This window comes from Dromiciops gliroides, chromosome 2, assembly GCF_019393635.1.
Source record: "Dromiciops gliroides isolate mDroGli1 chromosome 2, mDroGli1.pri, whole genome shotgun sequence".
Classification (NCBI taxonomy): domain Eukaryota; kingdom Metazoa; phylum Chordata; class Mammalia; order Microbiotheria; family Microbiotheriidae; genus Dromiciops; species Dromiciops gliroides.
In genome coordinates, this window is record NC_057862.1 from 62349864 (window position 1) to 62373695 (window position 23832).

General features: G+C 42.5%; 1 protein-coding gene across 6 annotated transcripts in view; it reads right to left on the bottom strand.

The window, feature by feature from the left end:
- RASGEF1A (RasGEF domain family member 1A) overlaps nt 1–23832 on the bottom strand; it is a 346198-nt gene that overhangs the window by 17129 nt on the left and 305237 nt on the right. For 4 of the 6 annotated variants that reach the window (XM_043986013.1, XM_043986011.1, XM_043986015.1 and 1 more), the window contains 3 exons: nt 15759–15941; nt 6660–6782; nt 538–675 (listed from right to left, as the gene is read on the bottom strand). In XM_043986013.1, coding sequence (XP_043841948.1) covers nt 538–675; nt 6660–6782; nt 15759–15935 — 438 coding nt within the window. In that variant the 5' untranslated portion in view covers nt 15936–15941. Of the gene's footprint in view, nt 1–537; nt 676–6659; nt 6783–15758; nt 15942–21835; nt 22300–23832 lie in introns of those variants that run through there. The other 2 variants (XM_043986010.1, XM_043986014.1) reach the window with 2 other exon arrangements.

The following is a 23832-nucleotide window of genomic DNA, read 5'->3' on the forward strand; positions in this document are numbered from 1 at the left end:
AGGTCCTCCTGAATCGAGGACTGTTGCTTTATCCACTGTGCCACCTAGCTGCCCCCCCCACAATATTAAAGATGCTTCTGTAGCAGAAACAAACTAGATTGGGAGTCAAGAAAGCTAGGTTCCAATCTTAAGTCAGTTACTAGCTGCCCCCTGTATGATCTAGGGCAAGTCTCTTTAATTCATTGTGTCTCAGTGTCTCCATCTATAAAATGAAGGTGTTGACTAGACCCTCTCTACAATCCTTTCCATTTCTAAATTCTGTGATCCCGTGACCCTTTACACCTTGCTGAGGTGTAAAATGAGCTTTGGGTTGTTTTCTGCAAAGGTGGGGGATTGTTTGAGCTGAGCTTTCTTTAATCTCTGGCCTGCTCTCAACTATCAACTCAATTTTAGAAAATTACTCAGAGGACAAAAGCTTTCTCTGTGTGACCCTATTCAAAGCCACAGCCAGAAGATCCTGTATACCTAACCTTTCCCACACAGCCTAGCAATCCTTGCCTGGAAGGCAAGGAGAAACTGGGTAGGAGATTCTCTTACCTCATCACACTGTGTGATTCTATGAGTGATCTCTTTTAGTTCTTTCATGACCTTCTCATCCTGGAAATCATAGGGGAATGCCTCAGTCCATTCCTTCAGGAGCTGGATAATCTTGGCAGTGAAAGACTTTAGCTTGGCCTGAGAGAGAGAAAGAAAGAGACAGAGAGAAGGGGAAGGGAGGGAGGGAGTAGGGAAGGAAGGAAAGGAAGGAAGGAAGGGAAAAAAAGAAAGAGAAAGAGATAATGGTATAATGATCCAGTGACCTTAGAACTGGCAGGCCAGTGATAGGGAGGGGCTTGCTTGGAAGTCCTGGCTGGGCTGGGCTCAAGAGGTGCTGTGAGCAATGACAAATGTTGGTAGAAAAAATAAAAATCCACAGGAACCAGTTGCTTAAATCAATGGTATCTCAGCAGTGTGTTAAGCCACATGTACACACTGCAGAAGTGTTTGAACTTCATTGTTACTAGGCAAGAAATGCCATGGACGATCGACTCAGATGGAATGTGTGCAAAGCTTTATTTTGTATGTGCTCCAGACTATCTCTTTGTGCTTAAGAAAAAATACAACCCAGGAGGACATCTCTGTACATACTACACATCTAAACAAAATGCCTTTGAAGCAAACTACCAGGTCTTGTCCAGTTGAAGTGTCTCAGTGCCAATAATGAAAGCTGGGGGGAAAACTCACGTTTAACCCAATGATCCCAATGTGGCTGGAGTTATAGGAGCCCACCTGTTAAATGCAGTGGTATGCTGGTAAATGTTTAACAACCATCTCTCCAAAAAAAGGAATAATATGTGCAATGACACATTTTAAACTTAATCTTCATTATTATTAACATTTTCTCCATCACTTTCTTAAGTCTTGACAATCAAAATAATAAAAATCAAGCCTTGATTTGTATTGTTTGCTAATTTCCAATGTATTACATGCTCACACTGAAAATTTAACAATCAGCTTTCACAAGGTGGTCCAAGCTGGCTTGAGCATACCCCTCTTTGGATGGCTCAGGTTTTAGGGGCTTAGGCTACTGTTCTTTTTTATTCCTGCATGGAGCAAACAAGTCAAACTCTAGGAGAGGGGTTCTTAACTGTTTTTATATCATGGATCCCTTTGGTGAAGAATTATGTTTTTAAGTGCATACTCTAAAATACACAAGATTACAAAGAAAACCAATTACATTTAAATAAATTTATTAAAACAACTTAATAACAAGTTGATGGATGCAATATTAAGTCAACAACCAAATTTATTATGTGTCTGCTATGCACTAGGCACTTTGCTAAATTCTAGTGATATAAAGTCTCTGCTCTCAAGGAACTTTGTCCTAGGGGAAGTGATTCCTTTGGGCAAATCTGGATATATGTCCACACTAGACCTCAGTTTAGTCACTTGTAAAATTGAGAAGTTGGACTAAATCACCTTCAAGTCACCCTAAAGCTCTAAACCTATTGTTTTACCATCTGTATTCATAAAGAAGGGGAATGAGCTCTGAGGAGAAAAAGAGGAGATCTGGCTTAATGAATCTAGCACCCAAATCTTCCCTGGTTTATAGCTTTTAGAGGAAAAGAACCTAAGTTCCCTGAATCTAGGTCAGCATTGCTATCCACAGAGAACTGGGAGCTCTAATGATTAGGAGCCTGTGATAGTGAGTTAGTCTCCCTTGCTGAGGGGAGAGTAAGGAAAGGATGATTCACTGTTATGTGTCTCGATATGAGGGTGTGTTAAGTCCTCCTGATCTTTGCATAACAAGCTTGCTGTGGTGGCCAAGGACTTTAGTTCCAGGCTTTAGCTCTCTCTTTGAAGGAGGATACATGCTGATCTACAGTGAGGTTTTGATGGTGGGTCATTTTCAGCTGTCTGGGAAGGGAGTTAAGGGCAGACCTGCTAGGAAATCAAGTGACTGGTAGCTGTGTATTGTGCATATCTAGACTAGATTAGAATGATCCTTCCTGACCTTAAGTACATTGGGCAGAAAAGACTGGTGTTAGTTAGGGACCACAAACATACCACCAAAGGCCTGAGGGCATGGTGAGGGCATCTCTGAAGCTGGTAAGCCAGAAGATGAGCTTTAAAACGTCTGGCTTTCACGTTGAGAGTTTAAATGTGTGCTGTTATTACAGAGAATGTGGTGACTAGAGAGATGTCAGAGTAACTATTTTCTAGCCAAATTTCCCCGAGATTAGGGACTTCCCACCATGAACTCTTAACATTGCCCTTTTCACATGGAAATCTGAAAACGAATCAAGTCATAATAGTAATAGCAATAGCACACACTTACATAGTGTCTTAAGTCTTGTAAAGGACTTTAGATACATTATATCATTAAACATCTTGGTTCCCATTGTGGATTTATCTGTCACTTTTAAATCAATTTATATTTCAGTGGATTATTTTCCCAGATCTTATTTTCAGATTTTCAAATCTTATTGGTTTGGAATTTTGCCACTCTCAAGGGATCAGATTGACCCATCACAACGTTAGATACCTGGGACAGAGGTGAATATCAGTGACCCAAAACCATAAAATAGAATCAAAGCCATTTATGGTGGGAGTGAGTTAAAATGATTCCCCTTTCAAAGTTTTGCTGGAGGCTTGAAATGTAGATGTAGGCTGCTATCATATATAATTTGGTTTCATAGGAGATACAGAAGGGGATGATAGGAAATCTTTGTCTAAGGACAGGTTCTCAGCAAACTACTGCATTTGTTGTTCTCTTCAAGCCATTTATGAAAAGGCATTGGGTAGAAGCATGAGTCAGTGGGAGGATGGACTGGGGTGAGAGGAGAGGAATTTCACTAATGTCCAAAAATTTGTTAGGCAGCTGTTTCAAGCATCCCACCACATTGGCACCAAAGTTCTTCAGTCATCTCTCATTCACATGGGCCATTCTACAGTCTCACCCACTCAGTCTCATGGCCTTTCCCAGCCTTCTGCCCCAAATTCTGTGACAGGCTATTATAACTGATCTCTTATCAGAGAGGAGAATGGGGTTTTTTTTCTGTTTTTTTTTCCTGGATTGTATTCCCTTCCTGGGTGTTTGTGTTCCATTGCCTTTATCATTCAGTCCAAAGTCTTTGAACAGAGCTCTGGATTCTTCTCTTCTATTCCCCCATCTTCTATGGGCTCAGAAGTATTTTTTTCTCCCTAAAGTTATAGATTCAGTGTGCCACCCATTTGTCAATCAGAGGGTCTCAGTTATCTTCATTGCAAAATGGGGTTAGTAGCAGTGGTCTTGGTTGGGCATAGATGGAATAAAGGATGTCTGAGATAATAATGAATTTAGAAAACATGTAGCATTCTCTGGAAAATGGATTATTGAATAGCTCTTCTTCCATCACCATGGGGACCAAAAAGAGTTGGGAAGAAAAGAATGAGGGGTTAACAATAATAGCTCTGAAGCAGGAAAATGTGTTGACTTCCTCTGAGGGGCATATGTTGCCTCAGGCTCCAAGGCAGAACCCAGGTCTCAACTGATAAGTCAATGAAATAAATTATTAGTAAGATAGGAGTGAGTCATACTAAATAAATTATTAGTAAGATAAAGGGAGGCCCACGGATGGCAAGACTTGTAGGGTGACTTGTTGCCTTATGGAGTGAAAGAAAAAGAGAGACCAAGAGTAGAGGCAAAAATATTGACACAGAGAAAAATAGAGACAGGCATGGAGAAACAGAGACACAGAAAGACAGAGACAGACAGAAAGACACACAGAGAGGGACCTAAAGATATGGGAAAGTCCTGACCCTGAGGATTTTATCTTGCACATAATTCGGGGGATCCAAATAGGCTTAGCTTCTGGAATCCAAGATGAACTAGATGATAGAGAATTAGGGATTTAGGGCTAAAGCCTGGGGTTCTGAACTGAGTCAGTCTGTATCTAAGGCTCTTGTTCACTGGGACAAGTAATTGCCATCCACAGATTCTGAAGCTCTTGAGGCATCTAGATCCCACATTTACTCTGCATATACAGATGGAAATTTCCATTTCCTACCAGTGACCTCTCATCATTCAGTTTTAGAAAATGTTTGCTCCAAGCTGGTCATCCTGAGTACCTTGAACTCAGTATTTGACTTTCTCACAATTATAGAGTAGAAGTTCATTTTAGTCATCATATAGAAACCAAGCAATGGTAAAGAACCCTATGTGTCAAGTGTATTGTAAATTCCAGTATGAACCAAGAAATAGGACCATTTCCTTTAGGTTTGCCATAATTGTCTATGACCTCTAATCAGTACTTAAGAACAAGACCAATGCCTTTCTAGGCTTTGGAAAGGAAACTATGTGGTTACAATGAAGCAAACACAGAGTTTCTCTTCTACTATGTATCTCTGCATCCCATAGTGCTTTAGTAGGGTCACTGGAGTTGACAGCATTAGAATTCTGAGATGCCTTTTCTGCCAGATGATTGAAAAGCAATTTCCCTTTAAGCATCCATGTCAGAGGTCAGAATAGGAATGTGTTCATTCAGAATCCACTATACAGCTATTTGGTATCTTCACCAATAAGACTTTTGTGGATTTTCCTCCTTCAAAAGACAAATTTTGAGTTTTAAGCAATGAAGGACCAATTGCAGCAGAATGACTGGAATGTAACTTTGAGAATGAAAAGCATTCCCTGTCTCTACTCTTTGCCCCCCCTATCTATTAGCTCCATGGTTCCTGGGGAAGAAGGTTCATCATCCCCAAAGTATATGGATATAGCTATTAAAGGCATGCAGGGTAGTTCACTTCAAAAAAACAACTCTGTGAAAAGCTGGTTTGTCAAGCTGCCTGACTTGCTGGGAGTGTCCCTGTAATGATGATATCCAGACCAAAGGAATGGTGAAAGCTCCGTACTCTCTGACTTGTCCAGGGTCATCTTCCTAACTTGTATCCTTCATGATGAGGCCGCCAGCCAGGCAGGGCTTTAGAATTCTGTTTTTATAATGATTTCTTTCTAAGAGTCATGAGTCCCACTCTGCCCAGGGTAGACATTTCTCCCTAGCTTATAGGTTTGATTGGAAGAAGCCGGAATTATTGGGCCAAGGAAGGCTTAAACATTGAAAGCAACTGGAAACAAGGCACTGTTGGCTTCTGAAGGCTTTAAGTTCTAACATCCTATTATTAAAAAAAAAAACCTCAATTTGTCAGAAACCTTCAGGATATGTTACTTGAGAAACCAGCTCCTTGCTATCCCTGGGGCAGGAATGCAGTTTATCCTTCTGGGTGTCCATAAAACTAATACTGGGCTTCCCTGGATCCCCTGGAAAAATCCTTGATCCTAGGACATAGGGGGAGGCAACTGTACTATAATGAGAAGGATAATGGCTTAGCAGTCAAGAGATGTGTGTCATGATCCTAATTCTTCCACTATCACTGTCTGGTCTTGGGCAACACAGTTTGATCACATCACTCTCCTCCACAGAAAACTGCAGTGGCTCCCTGTTGTTCTTTATCTTATAAATGCAAGTGCCTATTTGGAGCATTTATAGCCCTTTACAACCTGAGCCTACCGTACCTTTCCAGATTATTTTCCATTGGGCACACTCAACCAAACTGACCTTTGGATGATGTCTTCTACATGACTCTCCCTCTCCCATCTCTGTACCTATGTACTGCTCCCCTATTCCTGGAATGTACCCCTTTTTTAATTCTGCTTTTTAGAATCCCTGGCTATCAAGTGACACTCTCTGCATGAAATATTCCCTAACTGCCTCCCACCCCTGAAGACACTCTCGCTTCAATCCCCCCTGTCCTCAAATGATCTTGTTTCTATTTTATGTATACTATATATGTATATGTCTTCCCTCACTCCTTGAGGTCAGAGATTATTTTATTTTTGTCTGGATATCCCTAGTGCTTAGTACATAGTAGCCCCTTAATCAATGTTCATTGACAGGTTTTGGGGTTTGTTTTTTTTTATGTTTCTGGGCTTCAGATTTCTCAACAGCAAAACGAAGGGGCTTTAGTAGATGACTTCTAAAGTTCCCTCTGGCTCTAACTTTCTCTGATTTTTGACTCAGACTATGACTGCCTCAGTTTGCTTTGTCAAAAGCAATGTTAAGTGAACTTAACCAAAGGCCACTCTGCTCAAAGGAAGCTGGAGAGATGAATTAAAGCAATGTCGCTCAGAGCTTTATTACCTTTTCTGTCTCAGTCTCCAGCTGCTGCTTCTGCTTGGTACAGATCTGCCCTACCTTGGCCAGGAGGTCATAGGGAGGGATGAAGATTCGGGAGCTCAGGAGGAAGGTGAAGATATAAGTCCTCTATTAAGACAGGGAGAAAGAAGAAACAATATTTCAGTACTTGGTGGGAGCAACTTCCCCCACGATGATGAATAAAAGCCCACTTCTCAGTTTCTTATGAGCCTTTTCTGAATCTAGTCCAGTGGTTCCCCAAGGTTCTATGAGGTCTAGAAAGATATGCCACAAATTTTATGGAACATACACTTGCAATCTCAGGCCCAGTTTGCTTAACTCTCTCATAGCATGCCAAGATTTTTCATGGCAAAGACCAATACCATGCTTTAAGCAAAAGAAAAAAAAAAAAGAACAAAAATTGAGATACTATGATCTTTTCCAGTCCCCTGGTCTGAAAGATAAAGACACTGAGGCACCAAGATGTAAAATTATTTGGGCAAAGGCATACAGCTAGTTAGTGACAGACCGGGTAAAGAACTCAGGTATTCTAATTCCTGGTCCAAGGTCTTTTTCCAAGTGCACTCCATCTAACATTATTAATCAGTTTTACAACTACAATACTAGGTGAAATGATGTTACAGTAGGCAAAAGAAATAATGTTATGAACTTTCCAAATGAGTCATCAGCTGACCGGCATTATAGTGGGGCTCTACAGGTTTCTGGCAGTATTAGGCTAAAATGTATTCATGATTTTGGGGACAGCTAGGAGGCACAGTGCATAAAGCACTGACCCTTGATTCAGGAGGAGCTGGGTTCAAATCCAGCCTCAGACACTTGATACTTACTAGCTGTGTGACCCTGAGCAGGTCACTGCCTCACCAAAAAAAATGTATTTATGATTTTTTGCAAAATTATATTGCTTAGGGCAATTTTATATAGAAAATGACTGTGTACCACATTGTCTGATGTGAGAGGTAGATTGCAGGCTCTTCCTAGCAATGAATTTAGGTACTTGTCTGTGGCTATGTCACAGTATTTCATGGTAACATACATTTTCAAAAGCATTTATTTGACAACAGGGGACATCCATTCAAGCATTTTCAAAATAGGGTCACCTTAGCTGCACAAATGTTGTTTTTGGAGAGATTGTTAAGTCCAGAAAAAAGACACTTGTCTACAGGGAATTTAATGGCGGAGAGAGGTTAGAGTGTGTTGTTCAGTTTGTGAGGGAAAAAAAGATATGTCCCAAATAGAGTATTTTAAATACTTTTTTTTTTACAATCATGAAGTGAATATTTTATTTTAAGAGAAACAAAGTAAGCAGAGGCATAAAACTTGACATTTGGGTTGCTTGGATGCTCTTAAATAGCATATCTGTCCAAAGGACTGTGTCATTTGGAAAACACTTGCCAGTAGAAATGGAGCCAGTTACTCTAATTTATAATTTATAGCGATACCTTCTGTTGCTTCCCCTTAGGTCCAAAATAGCTAGTTTAAAAGCAAGCAAGAAAATTTGCATGAAACAAGTTAGGTATAAGATGTATTTCATATTGAGCTTTGCTGGGAGCCACCTACCCATTAGAGCAAGAAAACCACACCATGACTGGAGCAAACCTCCCACTCACTGCATCTGATTCCTGCTGATAGATGTTACCTAGCAACACTTGTAACTTGCTGGGGTGGGGGACAAACCCCCACCAAAACACCAACCAGACTCTGTGGGGGTAAGTGGCAAAGTGAGTCATCCAAAGCATCATAGAACTATGTTTGTGATTTTTTAAAAAATGAACTTGGGAACTTTTGAATTTATTCACTCATGTTTTCATTTGTGCGCTGTCCACAGAGAACTTCTGCTTTTGCTAAAGAACCCTTTGGTTTTTACAAATTGGGTAATTCCCCCTTTTTAGTAACAGGTGTTGAAAATGTGACCTCTCCATTTTGCTTCTAAGTGAACAAGGTACAATTGTGGTATTTCACTATGAGTAGGATCATTAAGCCTTTGTCCATAGAGGGATTTTTGTTTGTTTTTATTTTAAGGATAAACCTGAAAGAAGTGACAGATGAAACCATAGAGAGAGCTGGAGTGGGGGGGTGGGGTGGGGAGGGGGCCATTTTCTAGACCAAGAGTCTATGTTATTCAATGGAGGAAAAACTAGGGAAAGAGAATGCTACCACACCTTGCCTAGCAGATTAATAAGAACCAGAGCAAGAATTAGACAGCAGGAAGGAGAGAAGCTGGGATCAGAGGAAGACATTCAAGAATCACTCTGCTGAAGTTGTTATACATATTCTCAGGGATTAAAACTGGCTGAGTTATGTGGCAGTAGAGAGGCAGTGTGTCATAGTGGAAAGAGTCCTCGTCTTGGAGGCCGTGGAAATTTGGGTTCAAATCCTGGCTACTACACTTACTACCTATGTGATCATAAGTATATCACTTGGGGCAGCTAGGTGGCACAGTGGATAAAGCACTGGCCTTGGATTCAGGAGGACCTGAGTTCAAATTCAGCCTCAGACACTTGACACTAGCTGTGTGACCCTGGGCAAGTCACTTAACCCTTACTGCCCTGCCAAAAAAAAAAGAATAAGTAAATCACTTAATCTCTCTGGACCTCAGTTTCCTTATCTGTAAAATGAATATAGCAATACCTATAGTAGCTGCTCTCAAGGTTGCTGTGAGGATTGGATCACATAAGAAAAATACTTTGTAAATCTTAAATTATTATACACATCAGCTATCCCATATAATTACTGTCATTGGAGAATGGCTTTGTAACACCTAGAAACTTTTTATTTTTATTTTATTTTTCAATTTCAATTAAATTCTAATCTTTCCAATTATCTAATAAAGCAACTGTATTGGCGGGATGAGGGTTTATTGAGGTGATTCCTTTGGCCACTGAAGCACTAAGTATATTTGTACAACTTGTAAATGGGGATGACTCCCCCACACAAAATACTTTATTCCCTGCAAGAGAGAGTTGAGGTGTTGTCTGGGCTGCTTATGCTAAACCTGAGAAATGATACCAGTCTGTTGTCGGAAAAGAGCTTTTAGTGGTCACAAGGAAAAGATATATTTTCCATGTCCTTTAGCTGAAAAGTGAAACCAAGAGGATGACATCGGAAGGCAATGACTTCTAGTATTTATTACCTTTGCTCCAAGCCTTCATACTAGGGTACAGCAGCTAGGTGGCCTAATATATGGTAGATGCAATGTTGGACTTGGAGACAGAAAACCTGAGTTCAAATTCTACCTCATATAATTCCTAGCAATGTGATTCTGAACAAATCACAACCTCTCAGTCTCAGTTTCTTAATCTGTAAAATCGGGATATTAGATATTACAATTTTAGTATGTAGTGTATTAGTATACTTTTTAGCATATAGTATAATAGTACACTATAATATAAAGCTATTCTGAAATGATAGTAATCACATGTAATCGCTGATACGTGTATAAGAATTGAAGATTTGTAAAATATAGCAGCTACTTCCCAGAAGTGTTATGAGGATTGAATGAGATGATAGAAGTAAGGCATTTTACACCCCTTAAAATAATATATAAATGATATTGATTCATTTATTATTAATACTAGTACTCTGAACTAGGTCCTTCCTTGGTCTTGAGCTCCATTCTATTAATTACTTAGAAACATCCCTTTAATGGTTTCCTATGACTCCATGAGGATTTAGCTGAGAAATCACCAAGGTTATTAGAGAGGGACATAAAGAAACTTAGGAGTCAGAAGGAAGTCCTGTAATAGGATGAATTCAAAGAGTGGCCAAGGTTACTCTGGGCCTGTTTCTTCTGGGCCACCTCCTTTTCTCTCAAACTCATGGGACATTTGCCCAGGAGCTGCTGGGGGTACCTGCATGGATTGCACTTTTCAGTGGGAGGCTGGGTATGGGGTAAGGAATGAAGCAGCAGAACCCTAGTTTCTGGAAAAATTGCCTCCTGGTCTAGTTCATTTGTTTGTTTTTTCCTAGCAAAAGATCCTTGTCCCTAGGGGACCAAGAGGAAAGATCTTGCCCATTCTACAGAGGGCACATATTTGAGTGATTCCAATAGGATTGTGCAAGAGAGGGAGTGTCTAGCCACTGCACATCTGCAATACTAGTCATTAGTCACTATGAAATACCTGTCACTAGAGTGGGGTTGACTAATGGGCTCTTCTTTTTCATGAGGTATTGCTTTCTCATTACTGTTATAAAAGCCAAAACTACCTGGATTAATATTTCTCATAGAACCTTTGGACCAGCTCTTTTCTGCTGCAGGCCCTTGTCCCTACCACCCCCAGTCAGGTGTTCAGCAGTTTAGGGAAATGCATCCAATCCGGTCGTTTTAAAACATTTTTTCTGACTTTAGATATACCCAGAGTATCCTAGTTGGTGTCTGACTTGAGTTTTGCAAGCAAATTTGCAGTCTGCAGCTTAATCATACTTGCTGCCCCAATGTTGACTTAATAGTGCCAAGAGCAAGAAGTCCTAGTCCCCAAGGGAACAATGGAGCAGGGTATTTTGAGTCATTTCTATTGAAAGCTATGTGGTATTTTGGGTGATATCAGTGTCTGATTTGCTAATGTAATATGGCTTTTTCCCACTCTTCTCTCCTTGATGAAGAGGGCTTTGAGGGAGTTGAGATACAAAACTCTGTGCCCTGAAAGGAGTTAAATGAAAGAGAAATTGTAGTTATTTTATGACTCCTCCTCCATGGTGAGGGTGAAGTGGTGGCCATACTTATCACCCACAAAAGCCAACAGGTATTTGCAGAGGGGGGTGGCATGGGGGAGTGGAAAGAGAAATAGAGAGACAGAGAGAAAGAGAGAGAGATAGAGACAGACAGGAAAACACACAAAGACAGAGAGACAGAGATGAGAGACAGAGAGAGAGAGGGAAAGAGAGAGAGGGGGGGGGAGAGGGAGGGACAGAGAAAGAAAAGGTGGGGTGAGGCTATACAAATACTCAACACTCAGAACTGATCAACCCCAACACAAAAGGAGTTAGTGATTCCTGAGTGAAAAGGCAGGCAAATACCACTGATGTCTACATGGGTTGCTAAGAGACACCATCAATTAAGAGAAGGAGGAGGGGGTGGGGAAGTAAAGCCCAGGACCAAAGAGGGAGGTATTACTTTATATCCCAAGAATGTACCGATATTGTTTGGAGATGAAGAGGGAGGGAAAGGGGGAAAGAAAGTTTTGCTTTTGCTCCCTGTGCTCAGTTTGTATCGTATGGGATCTGTCTGCCATGCGTCTTCAGACATGACGGTGGCAGGGACTGGGACATTCCATTCCTCCACTCTAGCACACAGGATTCCATGAACAAAACAAACTTCCCAATTTAGACACAAGCTCATATGCTCTGCCTTTTGGCCATCTGCGCCTACTAAATTCTCTGAGCTCTGATCTGCTAACACATAGAGCTATGGCCACCACTACACAGTCCCCTTATCTTTCCCTTTGGTTCTAGGACTTCCCCAAAGAGTTTAGTTTTGCCTCAATAACTCAAGGATCAAAAATCCAGCTTGTCTATCCCTCTATTGCTCATGACTGTTATTCAGCCTTTGGGTCATTTCTCTGCCCCTGTATTACCTCTAACCAGGTAGTTGATTCAGGAAGAGAAAGGAGATGCCATGTAAATCAGACTATTGGTCCTCTTAGCAGATGTTTCCGTAAAATGTTGGGGTAAAGTGAGTTTGTTGAAGACTTTACTCATCTACAGGCTTTTTTGGTGGGGCATTGAAGGCTAAGTGACTTTCCCAGGGTCACACAGCTAGTAAGTATCAAGTGTCTGAGGCTGGATTTGAACTCAGGTCCTCCTGAATCCAGAGATGGTGCTTTATCCACTGTGCCACCTAGCTGCCCCATCTACAGGCTTTTTTAATTCCTAGGGCCATGGATAATTAAGAGGAGGTTGTAATGTTCTCTACCCCCACCATCCCTGAAAAACTGTTGGGTTCCTCAAGAACAAATATTATTCCAGTGGTCAATGAACTTGGTTAGTGACATGACCAGAGAATGAAGGGCATCTTCTTCTTCCATATTGCTCCAGCACTTACTGCCTGCCATTACAGGGTAGTGGATCAGGGGCTGGAACTAGAGGAAGGAGAGGCCTGGATTTGAATCACTGTCTTTTGTAGATCTGAGCTAGGTGACCAGGGTGAGCTCAGTGATCGGTACTGAGGGTCTTCCTCTCTCTCTGCTTCAATTTCCTCACCTCTAGAATATGCCATCTAGTTCAATAGGCTATAATCATCTGTCATATCTGTGATAGGTAATGTACCAGGGGATACAAAATCAAAAATGATATTGTCTCTAACCTCAAGAAGTTTACATTTTAGGGGAGGGGGATATGTTTATGAAATTAAACACAAACTATATACTAAGTAAAGAAAAAGCAATTTATAGGAAGGAGTAGAATAAGTAGAATAAGAATAATTTATTAAGGACCTACTATGTGCCAGGTAATGTGCAAATAGCTTTCTAACTATTCTTTCATTTGATCCTCACAACAACCCTAAGACCGAGGAGCTTTTATTATCCTTATTTTATGTTTGAAGAAACTGAGGTACATAGAGGTTGTGATTTGCTCTAATAGAGGAAGCACACTAGCAATTTACTAGTTGTGAGATCTAGATAGGTTCCTGTAGGTGTCACCAGAGATGCAAAGGAAGAGAGCATTTCTGCAAGGTGGAAGGGAGATGGGACTGTATTCTAGGCATAGGTTCCAGCCTGTGCAAAAGCATGCAGATAGGAGCTGGTATGTCATGAATGGGGAATGGCAATTAGACCAGTTTGGCTGAAATGTAAAGGGAATAAAGGAGAATACCAAGCAATAAGCCTGGAAAAGGTGAGTTGAAGACAGATTTGGTTTCAAAAACCAAATAGAAGAGTTTTTCATTCTAGAGTCAAGTGGAAGCCACTGCTGCTTATTGATCTAGGGAGTGGTGTGGCCAGACCTATTAAAAAAAACAACAACAACAAGATTTCATTGCTAGAGAGGCAATGCAGTTTAGTACATGGAGAGATGACCTTAGAGTTAAGAAGATCTGGGTTCAAGTTCGATCCTTGAAGGAAACTGGTCGAATGACCTCAACCAAGTCATTTAATTTCTTCAACATTTGGGTAGTACAGTGGATAGAGTGCTGGGTCTGGAGTCAAATCCTGCCTTAGACACTTACTAACTGTGTGACTTATATAGATATATAATTTGGCACCTATAGATTACTGCCTTACATATTGTTATATGTAAATGCTTTGTTTCTTCAAGGGACCAAACTTTATGTTTTTGTTTTCCTCAGAGTACCTAGGACAATGCCCTGAACATAACAGGTCAACAAAAGTTTGATTAGAGAAAAAACAAAAAACAAAAAAAGCAAAAAACAAACAACTACTACTGTAGCAGTTGTTGAACAGTGGGCTAAAAATTGGTTTCAAGAGACCCTCAAACCTGAAAATCTGAGAGGAAGCCAGAGATATAATCGCATCCTGGGTAATCATAGTTAGGGGCTGGGGTGGGGGAGAGGCAGTGTAGATGCCTCCAGGAAATTCTCTCATCACCCTAGATGCTTCCTTCTCCTCTTCAAGGCTGGCATGGATCCTTCTAAGTCTGTCTTTAAGGAAACTCAGCAGAGAGTGACAAGTGGTAGAATTACCATCATTAAGTGAATCCTGTAACACTCTCAGTTTAAAAGATAAGGACAAGAATGGGTGCTGTTGATCCGAAAACATCCAATGTAGTTCTGTTGGGGTAGCGATCAAACCTAAGGTCTTTAAAGAACCTGGAAGGATTTCCTTTGCAGGTGGGGAAATAGAAAGAGGCACCATGAGGCAAAGGGTGTGTGTGTGTGTGTGTGTGTCTGTCTGTCTGTCTGTCTGTCTGTCTCTATATCTGTGTATGTGTTTCTGTACTGTGTGTCTATCTCTGTGTTTGTCTATCTATGTCTCTGTGTGTTCAGGTAATGTTTTTCTAGCCTGTATTTTTATAAATTCCAAACAAACCACTACCCGAAGCCAAAAAAAATCATAAAGGAAAGAAAATTGTGTTCAGGTTTGTGTATGAGAGGGAAAGGGGGAATTTCAGTGCTAGAGGTGGGGGATATAATCTCAGTCCGTGGTTGCACATCATCATCATGAAGAGGGATAGATCTTTTTAACCTCAATGTTCTTCTCTGTTTAAATTCAATAAGCAATTTTGAGTACCTACTATGTGGTGGCTACTTTGCTAGACTCTGGGTCTGTGATTTCATTGGTACAGGAAAGTTTGGAATGAGGATCAGTCAATTCAGGTCAATACCTTCTTTACTTGCCAAGGATCCCATAGCCAATTTATTTTAGAGGTGGGACTTGAACCCACATCTTTTTGGCTCCAAAGCTAGATCTCTATCCACCATGCTGTGTCACCTGTTGGGAAATGGATTCCCCAAAGACAATATCAAGCACACACACAGGCAAGAGGAAGGCAAATGCTAACAATTGGAGCAGGGTGATGGAGATAAAGAAATCCCCCTTTATGGGTTGGCACCTAAGCTCTTGGACAATAGGTGAAGTATTAGGGTCAGGGTGAGTGTGCTAATTTTGTTTGATCACCTTTTATTCCTATGTAGCATTCCAGGTCAGAAAGCGTCTTTCTTTCCATGGAATGCCTCTGAAGTCAAGAAGGAGCAGTGGATCCTGGGCTGGGTTGCAGAATTCCTACAGCCAGTGCTGGCTCTGAAGGAGGTTTTGTGGGGTGTGAACTTGCTTCTGCCTCTCAGATGAGCTGACTCAAGGAAACTTCCAGGTAGTACTGAAATTCTAGCATGAATGGGTCTGGGATTCCTGCCCTGGGTAGGAAGCAATTTCAATCTCATCTCATCCCAGTGCTTGCCAAAACCACTTCCATCTCTTTCTATGTTTGGTCTCCTGGCAGGATTTGGTAGCATCCTCATTAGTCCCGAGGAGGTGTCCAGAACCTTCCCACCTGTGTTTTAGCAACAGTGGGGTAATTAAACTCTGCTGGCTCTGTCTGTCTCAAGCAAGGCTGGGTTTTGGTAAGATGACTGTCATGCCTAGTACATATAAAGCAAGCTCTTTCTCCCCCACCCCCATCCAGCAGTCTACTTACATCTGGATAGTAATCCACGGTGGGCACCAGGTGCTCAATCAAGGCTTCTAGGGATCCGGAGATAAGATTCCCATCCTGGAAAACGAGGTCTCCGCCACTCCGCTCTCCCATGTCTGGCTGCACCTGTCCGCTACAACTAGACCCAAGCATACTGGAGAAGATTGGTGTCTGGGGCATAGTTTCCTAGGTGGGGGGAAAAGAGGCCATAAGACATCTCAAAGACTCTCTTTATGTGATCTTCCTCCTCCTCAGGTTGGCTGGCTGTGGGCATTGTACAGAAGCTACATATTTGAGTGATCTCAGAAGGACTAGGGGAGGGAAGAAAACCTCCATCCACCACCCACCTACAAGATGCCTTTGTGGCTGAAGTGAAATGCCAGTTCTTGGGTGACTGCTAGGCTTTCCTTCACTTATTTCTCATATTAAACAAGGGGAAAATTTGTTAACTCCCTGTGATTCTTTCAGAACTAAAAAACTCCACAGTCTGGGACTTTAGCTCCTCTGAAATTTGCAGATTGACCATGCAAGCAGCACTGTGGGAGAGATCGCTGGCCTCTGCTGTTTATTGTGCAAGCGATAAACTGCCATTCGTTGAGCACAAGACCAGATGTAGACAGAATATGTCCCCTTTCTGTCATGCCTGAGGGCTTGGGCTGTTCCCAGGGGGAGGAGGATGGTTTGTTTCCCTCTGAAAATCCCTACAAGGGGTGAGGTGGAGGGACATAGAAGAACATTCTTAGGTAGTTTTTTTTTTCTTCGAAAGATACTATTGCACTTGCTATTATGGGGACCCACTGTGTATAACCTGCTTGTCTTCTGTCAGGGAATTCCTGGCAGGCTAGTGCAGGCAGAGACCCTACTCAAGCAGGCAACACAGGGCTGGGGTTTGAGGTAGACCATCCCATAATTTCAAAGTTAAAAGGGGCCACATCTGGAGCCATCTAGTCACAGAGGAATCTCCTTTACACTATTTCTGACAAGTAGTCATTTGGCCTTTGCTAAAACACCTCCAGTGAGAAAGTGGCAGTCAATTCTACCTTTTGTCATTCACAAAAGATTCTTTACATTGAAATGAAATTTACCTTTCTCCAGCTTCTATAGAAACACAGAGATGAGACTCTGGTAGGCTTCAAGTCACATAATAGGCTGGATCAGAATGGGGATTAAAACTTGGGCATTTCATAGGCACGTGCCCGGCCCACACCTCCAATCCTGCCTCTGTATGTGAGTGTAAAGATAGCATTCTAAATATGCCCTTTATAGAATAGACAATAGACCCGTTCACTACTATACTCTGCCTCCTTCACTCCCTTTCCCAGTATGTGAGGGTGGGTGCCATCTTCATTCTGTCCTCCCTATTCCCCTCTCCCTAATTCTCAAAGGAAAGGTTTGGGGGTACTTTTTCCAAGTGAAAGGGACAGCCAGTCTGGCCAAGTTGAGATGTTTACAGCCCCATGGTGAGCTGTCATTCCAGCCTTGCTTGTCCTGGTGGGCTCCTCTCCAACTAAGACTCCAGTTTATGTGAAGAGCAAAAACTGAAAGCAAAGTGTTCTATAAATTCCACTGCCACCACCACTGACTAGGCTGGGATTTCAGCAATCTAGTTGGCTCCATTTTCCTTCAAGGCCCCTATATCTCCTTTCCCGCCTCCCTTCTAGTCTGTGTTGTTTCCTTGGCTCAGTCTGTAAAGTTCATTGTCAAGGAGATTCTGGATACTGTTAGATTAGATGAGAGGACCCAACTTGTAATGTGTCAGAATAAGTCATTACATTTTTTTTTTTAGTGAGGCAATTGGGGTTAAGTGACTTGCCCAAGGTCACACAGCTAGTATTAGGTGTCTGAGGCTGGATTTGAACTCAGGTACTCCTGCCTCCAGGGCAGTTGCTCTATCCACTGTGCCACCTAGCTGCCCCAAGTAATTACATATTTTAAGAGCCCACAATCTTGTCTCTTCCTTTAAGCTGCTCCACAAGAATAAGAATTTTTACTTTGTCTCATATGATTTTTATAAATGGAGCTCCATACTTGAACCCAAACACCAAACCACAAAAACAGAAACTCATATGCCAAACCAAAGTGTTATTTCCTCAAAATCCTTAATATAAAAGACATTCAGGGTATGATGGAGCACTGGAAATTCAGAGAACTGGGTACCTAGCTTTCTTATTGATCTCCTCTAGGATCTTAATGTCTGTGCCACATTATTTTTCCATTAGCCTATTCAGGGAGACTAAAATACTTTCTCCCTGTGCCTTGGGAAAACAGTCAGTTAACAAGCATTTATTAAATGCTTACTATATGCCAGCCATGGGGCCAAGCTCCAGACAAAGACAAAGATAAAAAGGCAAAATCTGAACAACCCTTTGCCTTCAAGGAATTTATATTTTGATGGAGAAGACATCAGGTACAGGTCCATACTGAAAAAATAGAAAAGCAAACACAGTAATATCTTTAGGAGAACACTTTAGGGGCTCTTCCTGGTAGTAAGAAGGAGTAAAAGGTGTTCCCCAAAGTAAGGGAGTGAGTGGGCAACTGAGGGACAATTGAGTTCATTCCAGCTATGGGGAACAACATTTGCAAAGGCATGGAGTCTGGGAAGTTTGGGATGTAAATGGGAGGCAGCACGGAGTCCAGTTTGGCAGAGCTTGAGTTATCACAAGTAACACAGACACTGCCCATCTCTCAGTGGCTTTTTCTGGCTATGGGAAGACTTCTCTAAACATCTGGCAGGTAAATAATAAGTATAAACGATTTCCTCCACCCACCCAGCTATAGGTTAAATCCAGAGTAGAAAACCCCTATACACCCCAGGCAATTCTATTGAAATGATTTGCCCATAAAAGAGACTCACTCAATCACAAAGAAAAGGACTACACTTTAGGCGTCACTGTGCTAGACAAATAGTAGTACTTCATAAATAATTGTTGAATTAAATAAGTTCCAAGGACATTAGCCTGTGTAGGATTCTTTTAAGGATGTAACTCTTCACCTCTACTGAATGTAAATGTTGGACTCTGCAAAACTTACAAACTACTGTGTGTCACTTGTGAATTAAGCGCCTAAATTGTGACATGACTGTAAATGCTCACAAACGACAACAATAGCACCAGCAGCAGCAGCAGCAACAGCAACAGCAACAACAGATCAGACACAGGGAGCTACCAAGTCAAAAGCAAGATCTGAATCTGAGCCCTCTGATAGCCTCCTCCCTATCCCTGGCAAAACAATGAAAGTGTTAAAGGCTATAAATATTTTCCATGGTTGTCAGAAAAAATGGGTATTCTCTCTGCCCATACTTAATCCTACTCTAATCCCAGTTCTACCTCCTTCTGGGGTTACCAGATTCAGAGAAGACAGAAACTGGTTGATCATGCAACCAGTCAGTCTGTGTCTCCTCACTCCTGGCCCCAGAGAGAGCCCCATAGAAGTGAAAGAGAAATGGGAATTTCTAGACTTCATTTGTTTGTGGGTTGGGAGGGCCATGACTCCTTTTTAAGCTTTCTCAAGAGTGCTCTTCCTCCAGGCTGGTCAAAAATGTAAGGAAGTCACACAAAAAATATATGTGGGGGTCTTTTAGAGTGTACTTTCCACTGAGGTTTCAACCAGCATTAAAAAGCAGGAAATTCATCATTTAAAACACAACCACAATAATGGCTATTTACCCCCTGTGGAAGTTCCAAGAGATTTTGGCTGGAGCGCGAGGGTTTTTTTTTTCCCCCCCAATTAAAAAAAATCTTAAAGCAACAAGCAGGAATGAATAAGTCTAAGTAGACTAAGGGGTATATTGGAAGATCTGAAAGTAACCTTCTGATCTCACCCACATGTAGAAAGTTGAGGATACTCTTGTTCCTCTGTGGCATTCTGGTGAGTTTGCCAATATTAACCCAGTCGTGTTCTGATCAAGAAAAGTCATACTTACATAGGTATAAGGAGTCTATGTTGAGCCCATGAAGTACAAATCAAAGGATTCTCTCATCCACTCCCCTAACACCTGCTTTAACAGCTTCATCTGAGTTGGAGGTATGAATAGAAGAACAAATGTTTTCAGATCTCCTAGGATCTAGACCTCCCTTACAGCAAAGAGATGGTCTTACATGGGCATGGGTGTAGGTGAGCCTGAGCAGATGTTTCAACTGTTTGTCACAAAGTAGGACAGTCAGGTACTAATATCTCCACCTCTAGAGAACTTCCATCTCAGCCTGCCTTTACTTAAAGCCCAGGTGACTAAGTAGGCTTTTGGAATAAAATAAAAATGCATAGAATGTGGCAAATGCCACATAATTATATGGAATGTGAGGAGGAAATATATAAAGAAAGAGCAAAATACTTCCTTGTTGCATTAACACGGGTGTGTCTGTCCCAAGGAAGCATGAGAACACGTGTGGCATTAGGTCCTCTCTAGAAGGATGAGAGAACTAGACACACACACTCTTTGACTCTTCTTAGATAATTGTGCAGTAACTGGAGCTTGTACAGTCATCAATCCAGTCCACCATCACATTTTGGGCTAACTCTATGCTTCATGATCAACCTTGACAGGAAATGAATGAGTACTAATGGTACAGTCTAGGGTAGTAAAGTCCAGTCCAAAGCTACTCAGGTATTGCTGGGTAATAAGCCAGCATCATGGAAATTTTAAGCAGAATGTCCCAGGCTGTTTACTATGGTTGGAATCTGGAAGGAAGAAGAATAAGGTGGAAGGGGAGGAGGTGGAAGAGTCCCTGCCCATCTCCAGGGAGTTGGACTCAACTAGAAGTTAGAAGCCCCTGGGGCTTATTGAGCATGGGGCTTCCCAGGAAAAATGTGAAACACAAATAACACTGTCAACATTACTAATGTGACTCTGGTGACTGTATTCTTGGAAGCAAACAAACAAAAACTCTTCTTTCCCAGCCCAGAGAATACTGCATCTGTTACTATAAACGGTGGCTTTCTAGGGCATACACTGACTGCTTCATCACTCCTATCCCCTTTCCTATTTAACTCCTTGGGCACTGGTGGATTTTCCCTATGCAAAACCACCCACTATGAAGGATCCCTTCCTGGTTGCACGGAACAAGGCAAACATCCAATCAGCACGTTTTTGATCAGTTACCCCTTAGTGTGTACACTTTCATTCGCTCCATCCTCAAATAAAGAAACAGGCAAATCGATACACTTGAATTTAGCCAGATCTGCCCAAGATCAGGATTTCTTAACTTTTTTTTTGTCTATGAACCCTTATCCAGGGAACCCTTTCTCAGAATAGTATTTTTAATACATAAAATAAAATGCATACCATTACAAAGGAAAGCAACTACATTGGAATATGGTTATCAAAATATTTTTCTAATTCATTAACCTAACAACTTTTTCCCTCTGTCCCTAAGACACTGAAGGGAGAAAGATTCTCTCTCCCTATTAACTTCAGATTCACCCTCATCTTGCTCGGACCAGCCGCCTGGGCTGACCTCCTGAGCCCTCGGCAACTGAACAGGTCACTCTGACCAGGAAATAGATGTTCTGTCCGTCTGCTACACCGTTCCATCAGCGAGGCAGATTCCCCCAGACCCAAGGCAGCAGACTCCAATGGGTAGAATGCTGGGCTTGGAGTCCAGGGGTCCAATCTCCACACATATAACCTAACGAGGAATTCACTCAGTCAATCGTATTTTCCAGATGAGAAAACTGGGGGTCCGAGTATAGTACTAGATGGCTTCCAAGGTCCTTTCCAGTTCTATTCGCAAGATACTAGGGTTCTCTAAACAGCCAGGGCAAAGATACAATATCTTCAAATGCCAAGGAAGCAGGTGTGCCTTGAAATCAAGGTCTCTTCCCGGCAAATTCTGCCCCTAATAGTCTCACTCTCTCCCAGACCAAATACCAGGAGAAATCTAACCATCCTTTTCATCCATTCTCAGCAGCGTGGAGAATTTTAGAAAGATCGGGGCGGGGGGAGGTCTTTGGCTGCCCCCATCCTTTCGTTTCCCTTGGGATGCTTCCGCACTTGGCGGGTGCTTTTAGCCAAAACCCCAGCCCCCTTAGTTTTGCTATCCAGACTCATTGTCCGGTGCCCAAGAAGAGAAAGGAAAACTTACCCTCATTGTCTTCTGCAGTATGTACATAAAAGCCTGTGATCAGGCAGCAAAAAAAAAAAAAAAAACAAAAAACCAAAAACAACAAAAAACCTCCTGGTGATGATAAGGCGACAGACGGAGCTTTAGGCTGTCAGCAGTGGGGCCCTCAGCTCCAGCCGGCCGAAATCATCCCTCTTTCCATCCCAGCCCGGGTTCGTTCTCCTTGTTTGTTGTGGTGGTTCTCCTGCCACTCTGCCTGCCTGCCTCCTCTGCTTCCCGCCAGCTCGGCTCTGAAGAGCCCCGGGCTCTTTGGGCTAGAGAACAGAAAGCCTGAAGCTGACGTCACGCCCTGTCCGGGCCCGCGGTTGGCTGAGGGGAGGGCTGCCTGATTCAAAAGCAGCCCTAGCAGAGCTCGGTGGGGTCTGTGGGTTGCAGGCACATGCCTCCGCTTGGTGGGGATGCTACTGCTACTGCTACTGCTGCTGTTGCTGCTAATGATGCCGGGGGAGGGAGACTGGGGGAGCCTAGATTTTCTCTCCCCTTTTTGGCAACCGGAACCTGTGCATCAGGTTAGGCAGCTCCAATTAGCTTCCTCCCCCATGGCAGCCTGGAAGAATAAAGGGCACTTCCACATTCCTTATATGGCTCAAGAACAATTATCAGGAAACGTGAGAGAAGAGAGAACCCTTTCTCTGCTTTGATCAGGGCCTGTCTATGGTAAGGAAAAGCCCAGGACTTTCAATCCTGGGGTAAGATGGATCCCCCCCCAAGCATCTCTAAGAATCCCTAGCCTATAAGGTTGCCTCGATTAAAGTTCCAGGGAAATTTCCATTTCACCTCTTGTTTTCTTCAGATCTTGTGGCCCAGCTGGCATGTCAGACTAAATGGGGAGCCCAGTCAGCGCCATCATGATCCCTACGGAATCCCTCCGTGCCAGGCTCTCTCTGTAAAGGAGGGAGAGTTCTCATCCCTTCTTCCTGCATCTCCTCACTTTGAGAGTGTTCTCTACTAGGAATACTCACCCTTCCTTCTGCCAGCATCTCAAAGTGCCATCCTTCTCTGAGCTAAGTCCAAGTGCACCCACAGCTTGGCTCAAACCTCATCTCCTCCCCCAGTACAGTTCTGCTTTTTTCTGTAGTCCATCTGGCCTTACCTTTCCTCTAAACTGTTTCTAGTCTAGGGGATATAAAGGCTTCCAGGGCAGAGGGGCCAAGGAGGAGATGGGGGCAAGAGAGACCCCCTACACATGGAAGGAATCCTGTGAGATACAATGCTTCAGTTCTGCTCCCTTGGCATATGTGCTATTATCTGCCTTCCTTGCCCTCCAGGTGGTTGGCTGCACTGTCTTTGCTATGTACAAAGGTGAACCAGATTCTGATGCCAACACCGGAAGACATCGAAGCCATTGGTTATTGTTGGTGTCATTCCTTCTATAACTGGACCCTAGGAGCAAGTGTGCCCAGTTCCTTGGGCTGAGTGCGTATGTAGCAAGTTCCCCACAGCCAAGCTTCTGACACATTCCTTGTCCACCCACACCTCGAAGTAATATTGTTTTTTACTCTCATTATCTCATCCCCAGGCCTTTTGGAGTCTGATGTGACCTCCCCCACTCCTGACTCAGTAACCACAACCAGCACCCCTTTCATTTACTCCAATTTACCAAACACTTAATAAACACCTACATATAGAGTACAAGGTGAAGGAGAGCCTGTGCTGGAGATAGAAAGCTGGCTTTGGAGTCAGAAAGACGTGGGTTCAAGGGCTCCTTCTGGCACAGATTATCTGTGTAAGCCTGGGCACGTCACTTAAATTTTCAGTGCCTCAGCAACTGTCAAAGTATAAGTAGCAGAAAAGCTGCTGATCTGCTTTGCTACAGGGAGATTCCTCACAGGGAATTTCCTTGTTGTTGTTGAATGGTTTCAATCCTGTCTGATTCTCCTTGACCCCATTTGGGAGTTTTCTTGGCAAAGATACTGCAGTGGTTTGCTATTTTCTTGTCCAGCTCACTTGACAGATGA